Raw genomic sequence first — 11982 nt, 5'->3', positions numbered from 1 at the left:
GATAGATAGATAGATAGATAGATAGATAGATAGATAGATAGATAGATAGATAGATAGATAGATAGATAGATAGATAGATAGATAGATAGATAGATAGATAGATAGATAGAGATAAAAACAGTAGTCTCTCGACAGTGCGGTTTGTTTATCGCGGATTTGCTCTATTGTGGTTTTTCAAAATAAGATTGGATATGACACAAAGTTGACTGATTGATGGATGAGCTGCACGATGGACATGGAATTTTTATTTAAAATTAATCATTTTAAATTATTTAGATATTCCAGGAAACAGGAGCGGAGTGGGAAAAGGCTCTTTTGCCTAGTTCAATCTGCAATGAAGGGACACTGCAGGTAATAATGTCTTGGGAGTGCATGCTGTAGCTGCACTCATGCAGAGACATGTAGGAGGAGATGTATGATGGCAGCAGACCAAGAAGTGATTTAAAGATGAAAATGTACCAGTGAGAGAGTTTGCATGAATTTAATGATGTCCAGTTAACCAGTGAATACAGGGTGCAGTGGTGGGTATGGTAGTTTCAGACAGTTATGAATCTTCATGCACCATGATAGGCAGCATCCAGCATCTGCAGGGTGCTTGTAGGAGCGTTCATATAGATAATATTACCGTAGAACTGCAATTTGCTCCTGTTTGGTATCAGTCAGACCTCCATTGCACGACTACAACTGGTCCAGAATGCAGCAGCCCGGTTTTTAACCAGTACAGGCAAAAGAGAGCACATTGCACCAGTTTTGGCCTCACTGCACTGGTTACCGGTTCACTTTCGAATCCAGTTCAAAATACTCATGTATGTCTACAAATCCCTGAACAGGGCCCCCCCCCCCCCTCCCCCCCCACCCATCTCTCTGATTTGCTACAACCGTATGTCCCACCACGCTCCCTGAGGTCAGCGGACCAGTTGCTCCTCACAGTTCCAGCAACTCGTTTTAAGCGCAGATGTGACAGGGCTTTCTCTGTAGCAGGACCAAGACTCTGGAACGAGTTACCTCTGCTTGTCAGACAGGCCCCCTCCCTCTCGGTTTTCAAGTCCCCTTTAAAAACTCACTACTATTCAATAGCTTTCAACACAAGATGATCTGTGTTTTGATCCTGTACGCTCCACACTGGTTTGTCATCATTATCTGCATTGTTTTTTGTCTATATTCTGATTTACCTCATTTTGTATTTTGCTTGGTGTGTTACCTGTTGTTTTGTCTGTACAGCACTTTGGTTGGCTTTATAGCTGTTTTAAGTGCTTGATAAATAAAGTGGTATGGTATGGTATGGTATGGTAGTCAATGGAGGGAAGGAAAGTCACAGTTACAAGGCATTGCCTAGCATTCAGAGTTAGACAGGATTTATTTCTGAAAAAGAAACCCAGTTTAACTTTCAGTTTCCTTACTAGGTTTTCCACATGCAGCTTAAAAAAGAGAAGCAAGTCGACCAAGATACCCAAATATTTATAGGAATAAACAAACTCAATACGGACACCATTTAAGGATAAAATCAGAGGAAGAATTGCTGGGACTAACTTCCTGTTTGAAAAAAGGAATCCCTTTGGTTTTATCGGCATTTAGGACAAGGTTGAGATGGAGAAAGTCTGACTGAATGATGTCAATGGGGGATTGCAAAAGCTGGAAAGCCTTAGCAACTGTTTTAGCTCGACAATAAACAACTGTGTCATCAGCATAGAAATGTAAGGATGCATCAGGGATGCTCTGACCTACATTACCTATGTAAAGAGGGTGGGTCCTAAGACTGAGACTTGTGGTACACCAAATTAAATTGTTGGAAAGAAATTCTAAATTTGAACCTCCAAAGTACTTCTACAACTACTAGCGTTACATGTAAAATTAAAAATCAAACAATTCAAAACAATAAAATCAGTTAAAAACAAGAATACGTTTAGTAAAAACTGAGTAAATAAGACAAGTAGGCAGCACATTGGCGCAGTTGGAAGAGCTGCCGCCTCTCAGTGAGAAGGTTGCCGGATTGAATCCCGTCCTATCTGAGTCGAGTACGCATGTTCTGTATAAGTGCATACATGGGATTTCTCCAGGTACTCTAGTTTCCTCCCACAAACCAAAGCAAATGCATGATAGGCTAAAGCCCCCAGTAGACTCCCGCGTACATCCATACGCGGAGGTACGAGCGTACCCCCCCAGGGCATGTCCGTGCAAAGCTCAATTTTTACGAGCGCGTACGTGTAGTCTCACAATAAACTGTCCGGCAACGGACTGTTTTGTATGCGACACCAATGTATTAAATTCCCCTTCTTCATCCCTGATCTGGCCTTTTCTTTTGTTTTTTTGCCAAAAGGCAAGTGATCTCTTCCTCCTCCGTTGATGCCATGACTAAAATGGTGAGAAATTAAGGAATTTGTCACAAACTAATTAGACTCAGGTCCAGCATGGCTGCGGGAGGGTCTGGAGATTTCCTGGTGGGCTGGTCTGATGTGTGGGCTGCAGAGTCAGCACTCCCTGTTTTTATTTTTTTAGATATTTTTTATTAACAACATATCAACACAGAACATCGCTGCGGCTGAGGCTGCCAGCACTCGTTTTTTTCTTTCTTCTGACCTGTCAATCAATCCAGTAGGCGTGTCAGCAAATGACCAATCGGCGACCTCAATTTGTCCTGAAGGTAAACGCTCCTAGTCTGTGAAGCGGCTCTGCAGCTGCTCAGGGTGTACGCTCAAGTATCAAGTCTGAACCCTCTGTGTACAGTACACGCGCACGTACGCATGGATGGATGTACGTGGGAGTATACAAGGGGCTTAAGTGGTATCTCTAAATGGTCTCTAGGTGTGAGAGTGTGAATGGTTGTTTTGTCTTTGTGTCCCTGTGATGGACTTGTAACTCGTCCAGAGTGTCCCCCGACTCTCACACAGTGACTTCTGGATATGGGCACCAATGACCCCAGAAAGGAAGATGCAGGTAAAAATAATAGATGGATAGATGAATGGATGGATGGATGGGGGGAAAAGCAGAACAAATGAGAACAGTTGGGCTGTGCAAAAAACTAAATAATAAACATGCATTTTTAGAAAACTTTTAAAAGTGGACAATTAAGGTGCTTGTCTGATGTGAAATGGAAGACTGTCCATAGTCTTGGGCAGAAATGAAAAAAGTTCTGTTTCTTCTGAGGTTCTGTTAAGACCTTTGCACCTTCAGGAGGAGCTGACCAGCTGACCTGAGTCACCACTAGGAGAATAAGGGTGAAGCAGCTCAAAGAGGTTGACAATGGTAAAACCGTTTAAACTTTTATAAACAAATAAAATAATCTAACAATGAAACTCTAAAATTCACAGGAAGCCGGTAGAGGAAAGCCAGAGTGGGGATTTACAAGTTAGAAGCAGAGCAGCCGCATTCTGGACAACCTGGAGATATTTGCGGGAGGACTGGCTGACTGCAATAAAAGATTGTTGCAATGCTCAAGCCAAGATGTGAAAAAAGAAAACAAAAAAAAAAATCAAATGAACAAACAAAAAAAAAAATACATGAGTTATTGTTCCAACGTGCTGTTGTGTGAGAATTGGCTTTACCTTTGCCAGGTGCAAGGAGATGATAGAACTGGGACTTGGCTACTGCTCCAATCTGACAATTTAATTCAAAATCACTGTCCATTTTAAAACCCAAATTAGAAACAGTTGGCTTTATGTGTGGTGCCAGGGGGCTAAGATCAGCAGGAGATCATACGAGCTATTAGGACAAAACACTATGACTTCTGTTTTTCCTGTAGTTAAAATTCAAGAAATATAAGGACATTCAGGTTTTGATGTCGTCAAGACACAACAAAAGTGATTTAGCTGAAAGGACATCTTTTTTTTTGTGTGGTATTTTTGTTGGATAGTCGTTAGCATAACAATGAAAACAGACTCAATGCTTTATGAGAACTGCACCCAAAGAAAGCAAAGAAAAAAAAATAATAAAAAAAAACAGGGAATCTAAGATTAATCTTTGTGGAATCCATTAAAATAGGGGAGCAGCGGAGGATTCAGAACCTGCTATATTGACACACTCTGTCTGCCAGTTAGCATTTGAACTAGTTTGGAGTAGTGCCACAAGTACCCAGTTTGTGCTGTAAACGAGACACTAAATCATTGTGGTCCACTGTATCAAAAGTAACGGTTAGACCAAGCAGGAAGAGAAAAGCAAGTTCACTGGAATCATTTTCCATAAGGATGTCACAAACGACCCTTACTAAAGCTGATGCTGTGCAGAGATTTAAAAACAGACTGGAAAACCTCCAGGATATCATATTCATCCAGAAATGACTTGATCTGAGAATACTACTTTCTTTAGAGATACATTTCATGAGACTTTAGAGATACAAAAAAGCTTGGAGATGGGCCTAACATTAGCCAACACAGTTTGATCATGGCCAGGTTTCTTAAGTGGTGGCTGCACCACAGCATGTTTAAAACCTATGGGTCTAATGCCTGAAGACAGACTGCTATTATCAACAGCAAGAATCACATGCCCCTTGCAGGGAAAACTTTTTATTTTAAAGTGGGGAGAAAAAGTGGGCTCAGTGCAATAAGTTGTATGTAGCCAACTTCATCCCATAAAAAGGTCAGAGTCACTGGCTCCAACTTGTCAAATACAACCAGACAGGGGAACAAGCAAGACGGGTTGGAAGCATGTGCTAAGTTGAGAACCCTTGTGGTTGTAAGCTTATCAATAAAGCAGTGCAGGAAGTTATTACACAATCAGAAGATGATTCCTGACAGACAGGTTGTGGGGCCTTGAGAACAGAGTCAATGGTTTTGAATAACACGCATGGTTTGTCATGATTGGACACAATAATATTTGACAACTCTTCTCTTTGAGCTTTTTGAAAGTGTTCTGGTAATGGCACCAGCAGTTCTTTAGAGTGTGAAATGAAGCCTGCAGCTTGTCCTTTTTCCATTTTTGTTCCATTTTGTGGCACTCCCGCCTTGCTGCACAAGTTCTTTCATTAAACCAGGGCTTAGGTTCGGCCTCGGGCTGCACAGATTTTAATGGAACCACAGAGTCCAGGATGGTTTGGCTGGAGGAGTCAGAGCCAGAACTTAGCTACTCTGTATCAGTAGTTGTATCAGAGGGAACGGAGAGCTGCTCAAAGGCAGAAGAGAACTAACCCGCAATGGAAAGGTTAAAAACTGCACTGAGCAAGAACAAAATAATTAACTGCAGCACAGGAGACGCCAACGTCAAAAAAAGACAAGCATCTCATCAGAAACCACATTATTACAGATCTTAGTCCACTTAGTCCTGAACTTAGACCAGCCTGTCTGACACCAACAACCATCCCACATTCAAAGTCACCTAAATTCCCTTCCTTACCCATTTTAATTCATAGTTTGAACTTGAGCAAATCATCTTCACAATATTTATATGTATTAAACATTTCACTTTTTTTTTCTTTTTTTATATGTAAGCTTTTTTATTTTATTATGTCTGAAATGTATGCTGGAGTTCTGACACATCAGCGGTTGTGCACGCTCTGTAGAGCTGTCTGGAGTCATTCCTGTGCGTAACGTGCACTGTCTGCAAGGCGCGCTGCTTAAGGTGTTAGATGAAGACACTTCATTCCCGCTGGGCATACCGTCCTCATCTCTGCTGGGCAGGAGCATGCGTACGAGCTGGTGCGCATGCTGTGACCGGAACATCCACTCCACACATTGGGTCCATCAGGCCAAGGGCAACATGTCCTCTCATTGTGTTTTTAATAAATAATCAAAATGTTATTAATAACCCACTTAAACATTCAAACTGATTTGCAATTTAGTTGCGTTGTTTAACTATATTTTTGAGTTTATTAATAAAAATGTGAAATGACTTTGGACTTTTAGAGGCGGAGACTTGAGCTGCCGGATCCGAGCAAACAGTTTCCAGAACAAACCCTGTCAAAATAAGAGTTCCCGGACCTTGTTCTGACAGGATCCGGCTCAAATTAAACCCTGCTTCATGTGACTGGATGATTGACGTTTCGTGTTAACATGCAATTAAACAAGTGTATCTAAAAAATATTGTACGGTGAGTGTGAACATCACATAATGTACATATCATGATAACAAAATGATGTAGCTGTAGCCTATCAGAAATGTTACACAATCTCACAGTATGCAAATGTTCAGTCTGCCCTGCACTTCCCCACTGTGGTGCTTTTTTTTGCTTTTGTGCGTAATATATGTCACTGCTTATCTTTTTTTATCGCTCTCATCAGATCTGCATGTCAGTGACATCTTCCTTTCTGCTCTTGGAAGATACACTGCATAAACACTACATGGTTTCTAATGTCGTGTGGACACTGCTGCATACATATTGTATTTTTGAAGAATAGCACATCCTGAATATTATATGTACGTCATACACATCATAGGGCTTAACAATTTACACATACTATCTTTATAAATATCATTTAAAGCTTGCATAAAAGAAATGTCAAATTATGGCAAAATAAGTGTCAGAATACAAAACAGGATCTTGTGCATGGTCACATTTATCGGGCTCTGAATTAACTAAATAATGTATATAGGAGGGGCAGCACGGTGGTGCAACTGGTAGAGCTGCTGCCTCTCAGCGAGCAGGTCCTTGGTTCAAACCCCGGTCCAGGGGCCTTTCTGGGTGGAGTTTGCATGTTCTCTCCGTGCATGCGTGGGTTTTCTCCGGGTGCTCTGGTTTCCTCCCACAGACCAAAAACATGCATGTTAGGCTTATTGGTAACTCTAAATTGTCCCTAGGTGTGAATGAGAGAGTGAATGGTTGTTTGTCTTGTTTGTCTCTATGTGGCCCTGTGATGGACTTGCGACCTGTCCAGGGTGTACCCCGCCCCTCGCACAGTGATTGCTGGACATGGGCACCAGCGACCCCCGTAACCCAAAATGGAATAAGCAGGTAAAGAAAATGGATGGAAGAATGTATATAGGAAAAGATCGTACTAAATAAGGCTTTGTTTAGGAAAACAAAAAAATATATATTTTACTTTGAGTCCTGTCTTGGGCTTTTTGGAGTCTTTGTTATCAAACTCCATCCACTGCTGGGCGATGCGGCTCACACTGGGCTCAGAGTTGTTGACGAGCTGAAAACCTGTGATGTTGGCGCCACCTTTCCTCAGGTCAGTCAGGTCAATATCCAGGAAACCCTGAGACAGGCATAGAGAATAAATCATATAAAGGAAAAAAAAAAAAAAACCCAAACAAACAACTAAATAAAATGTTTTAAAATTGTATAAAAACAATTCATACATATCAAACCATTGTATCTAACTTTTTATAATCAAACTATCAACTAAACAGCTAACAAAAATATAATTTCTGACTTTTGCTTTTATATTAACAAGGGTATAGATTATTTGAATACAGTAAGTATGACAGTAGAATAGTGCCTATAGGACATTTTTAATTGTATGTAAAAACTAAATTTCAGAACAGTTTTGTAATACCTTTATTCATTGACTTACATACAAATGTCCATTGCTGCATTTTAATCACGTGGTTTAAAGTGAAGTAGTAGTATAATATCTAAAATCTTTAATTTCTAATACTAAAGAGAATGGTGCTTTTTCACTGTACATTATTATATGATCATTCCTCTTCAATACCAATATGATCGTCAGTGGTCACAAATTAAAATGAAAAAGAAGTTCTAATGTATTTTTATTTGTTAGCTTTGTTTGTTACTTTATGATTCATGTCTAAAACAAGTTTAACAAAATAAAGGACTAAAGGCACAGAATGCAGTGAGTGAAGAAAACCCTTTTATTTCATAGCAGAAACAGTCCAGAGCTAATGTGTGACAGATTCAGTTCTCCAAGGCTACATTAAACAATGGAAGAATCAAAACATGGGCCCCAAGGGAAAACTATAACATACTTCATGCAAAGTACAGATTAACTGTGACAGTATCTCCTGCTTGTGTGTTTTTCCCCATCTGAATGTTTGCAGCAGATTTTTTTTTAGAGAAAGGAAGGCAAAGAGGAGGAGATGGAGTTTCAGGCTCTCTGCAGGCTGCCTGTCAAGTGCAGACAAGTGAGAACAAGTGGAAGATCAGGAGATATTGTTCTATGGGTTTTAAAAAGAAGAGTTTTACCTGATGAGGAAAAAAAAATGTTGTATTTCTGCGTCGTCATTGTCACAGTTTGAGCTACTTTTGGTACATTCTCTTTGTTCTGACGTTATTTGTTTCACACCGCTTGAAGCTTTGGTTCTCTTTCTGCTACCTGTCTGCTTTTTCACTCCTACTTGTTTTCCATCCTTTAATCTTCAGGTAAATAACGACTACTGTTGACTAGCTTTACGTTCACTAAAATTGTGTTGTGCTTTCTTTGATCAGAAACAGAGCCTTACGCATGCCTCCATCACCGCTGCCTCCTAAAATACCTGCGTGTTGTCAGGTGTTTATATTTCTCACCTCAAAAGGAAGACGTGTCTTTTCTTCGCTCCATGAATGAGCTAATGGTGTGCATTGAGCTGAATAGGTTACTATAGAAACTAGCATTTGCTAACACTGGACATGGAGGAGGTGCGTTTCTGACAGACACTGTAACCCCATTCAGGCGCTGAATGGAAACTCAAACTGTGCCCTGTTCGGATCTTCACACAGGTGCAGACGGGACGGCTCTGGTAAGTTAATTAGCCCGATTCTGAAAAAGTGCAAGGACAAAGAAAAAGTCCTTTATTTTCCATTTTCTTTTCTTTTTTGTCCAAGTCCTTTAATGGACCCATTATGAAGGAGTGCAGGCACTTTGCGAATCAGCTGCTCGTACCGGCCGAGCCTTATCGTTTAAAATTAAATCTGGCAAACTGGCCAGACAAAAGAGATTGAGCCAATCGAGAAGCCGAGCGGTGAGAAATTGTCGGAGGCACTAGCTGCATGTTAATGTTGTTAGAGCCACAGCTTCTGGTGGTGCCAGTTTGTCTTCATTTGGCTGTGTTTAGTGAGTGTTCTAGTAGTCTATATACCATTTGGTTTGAGAAAACTGCAGTGAACAAAAGAGAGCTAATAGATATAGTTTATATACGCTGGCTGCCTGACCCTTTTCTGTCAAAGTAAGTCTGTGAAGATTTTTGTCTACGACTGTCACAGTACCCCACTTCTTGTGCTTTGCTTTACCGCTGAACTGCTGGCACTCATGGAGCTTTGACATAGAAAGAATAGTTCAAGTAGAAAATGGAATGAGAAGATGTAAAACCAGATAGTTCCAACATAATTTATCAAGAGCCCACAAGTCTATTAAAGTGGAGATAAAAAAAAACTGAAAGTCAGGAGTATTGTTGAAAGCTTCCTTTGCTGGCAATTTAAATTCAACAAAAGTATGAAGATATGCAGTAAGTGTTTTTTATTTCTTAAATACATTTAGATAGATAATAAAGAAGCTACTGTATTGTGATAATTTCTTACCAGGTTCGCGAGGATGTAGTGGTAGCTCTTTGCGTTCTTTCCTTGTTCAACAATCTAAATGCAGAAACATAGAAGTAGAAAATCAGATGACTGTTGCACACACAGTGGAGTCAGGAGGAACTTGTGCTGTTGTTGGTCACCTGCTCCCTTCCTCAGAGGGTTGGAACAGCAAGCAAATTTGAAAGACAAGCGTTTAAAAAAGACAATCTTTCAAAAGACGAAAGATTTGGTAACTGTTTTACACTGGATGCTTTTCACATTGCAACTTCAGAATCAGAATCAGAATAAGCTTTATTATCATTGCACCATAGTACAGTACAGTGAGATTGTGTTCGTACAGTCATCTGAAAGATGGGCAGAGTGCACGTTGCTGCTGCTCCTAAAAGCGCAGCCCCTTATTCTTTAGATGGAAAAGGGCAAAGGCCATGAGGAGAGGATAGTGGTATTACTAAAAAGATCTCGTCACACCTTGTCCTTGTCAGGACACGATTTAAGACATCAAAAAACTGTACCAGCAAGCACATTTATGTGCACAATACATATGCATTTGATGACAAGACGATGAGATTTGTCCATGAAGCACTTCCATATAGCACCATAGCCCTGATAAGATGTTGGTGTCAGCCAGTACAGCTCTGATAAGCATTCACAGAAATTCTTGGGGTGGGGTGGGTTTGGGGGGTTGCGGATAGAGCAGTGCCTTCTTTAGTTTACACATATCCCAGGAGAAATTTGACAAGTTGGCCTGCTTCAATGCCGAACGGGGATGTCAGATTCAGATAGGCCACAGTTGTTGATTTTTTTTGTCGCTGTTGTTATTTCTCGTCAGCCTTGAGTTCTGCTGGTCCTTTCGATGATCCAAAATGACCAGCTTCGTCAATATTCCACTGGTCCGTGCTTTTTATCTCCCTCCAAGGTTGTTCCCAACATGCTGGCAAGTCCCAGAAGCCACAAGTGGCCTGCGATTCTCACAAATCGCTTCCATCTTACAGTTGAGCTCGTAAATCAGCTGATTTTGAGTGCTAGAAGCACGAACCAAACCTTCACATACACTCTGCAGCTTTGCCATGGCTGAAACTGCTGCAGCCGTTTTCTTCAATAGCTGATATCATAGGTATCTGACAATACCAAAAAGCAAAAACCCTGCTATCATGATTCCAGTGTTATAAACATCTTCGGCGTCCTCCTGAGACAGTACGGAAAGGCACATCAACTTCCGATATCCCCACGGATCCATGACATACCCTGCCACATGCAGCTCAGAGGGGCATGAAGGTTCTCCAGGACTCTGTCGCTTGGTTGAAAAAATTTTATCAACTACATTGAAAATCCAGCTGACCAGATTCATGACAGTAGTTTGCGATTCAGAAGATGTATAAATAGAAGCTCCTTTACACAAGACAGAGAGCAAAAATACAGGAGGGAGACAGGAGAGGGAAGAAAAGTGTCTGTCTTGCTCGAGAATGAGTGAGGGGGAAAAAAAAAACTTGAGCTCAAACCTACAGCCTCATAATCACAGAGCTACTGCAACTTGAATGCACATGACAGAAAAAAAGAAGTATCTTACTAATGTGAGCCCAAATACACAGTTTGGGATTTGTGTTGTTGTTGTTTGTTTGTTTGTTTTGGTTGGCTGGTACATGGGGGATCATCCATGTGGTAAGCAACACAAATTCTATACTAATACCTAAGATGCAATTACGTGACATCAAAATACAAAAATATTTGTCAATATATCCTGATGCATGCATTGTTTGAAATGATTTAACATCTTATTTCAGTTTTTAATCTTTTCGGGACATAATTTTGGTTTAATGCAGCCAAATTCTGCAAGTTGTAAAAATAAATAAATAAATAAATGAAAACTGCTCCATTGTTGTTAAAAGTGCACAAACCAGGAGTGAGCATGTGCAAAGGAGGCTGCTCTAAGTTTTTGTCAAATCTACTGTACATGGATAAAACAAAACCAGGTTTTTAACATCTTAACTTTGAAAGAGTTTCTAAATGTTTTCTTTTTTTTTTCATCAAAATCTTAATTGCTTGAGGATGAGAGGTGCAAATGAAGCAGACAAAAAAAAAAATTATCAGCATGTTTGTTAGTGTAAAAAGAGCCTACAGTATATTGACATTGCATAGAAAAGGCAAAAAGTAATTCTGAACAACAGCAACTGAAATGTATGAAATAAATCATCTTTATGACAATGACAAAAACGGATGGCCCAATGTTCCTTTTTTAGTTTTAACATTTTCTAAATCAGGAATGATTTTATAAGACACAGCTGTTCCGAAGACCTAAAGAGCCGTACTTCTCTGGAAATCCACTACGACTTTTGTCAATGTTGAACTGAGCAGAACTCCCTCTTGGATTCGTATCTGTGTGTAATTCTCTCCTGGCTTAGCTGTTGTTAACTGCAGGTGTCATCTCATGTCAGTCAAACCCTCGGGCCCCTGGCAGTTTTAAGACTTTTGTAGCAGCAATGAATATAAATCTACAACCTTCAGTTTGACCCAGATGAGCAGCTTCAGGTAAGTGTAAAAGAAAAATGTTGCTGGTTTTGGTGGATCACATCAGAAAAGGATATAGTGCAGGACTGGTCA

The 11982-nt window shown here is 40.3% G+C and overlaps 1 protein-coding gene across 1 annotated transcript in view; it reads right to left on the bottom strand.

Annotated features, from left to right (window-relative positions):
• Positions 1-11982, bottom strand: part of LOC119408550 (glutamate receptor 1) — a gene marked incomplete at its 3' end in the record, with an annotated part of 73105 nt that overhangs the window by 3871 nt on the left and 57252 nt on the right. Inside the window, 2 exon segments of the mRNA XM_037675394.1 lie at positions 6968-7126; positions 9385-9438. Coding sequence (XP_037531322.1) covers positions 6968-7126; positions 9385-9438 — 213 coding nt within the window.

The sequence above is a fragment of the Nematolebias whitei genome, chromosome 4, assembly GCF_014905685.2.
Source record: "Nematolebias whitei isolate Nwh7 chromosome 4, NemWhi1, whole genome shotgun sequence".
NCBI classification, from domain to species: domain Eukaryota; kingdom Metazoa; phylum Chordata; class Actinopteri; order Cyprinodontiformes; family Rivulidae; genus Nematolebias; species Nematolebias whitei.
This window is presented reverse-complemented; position numbering and strand designations above follow the sequence as displayed.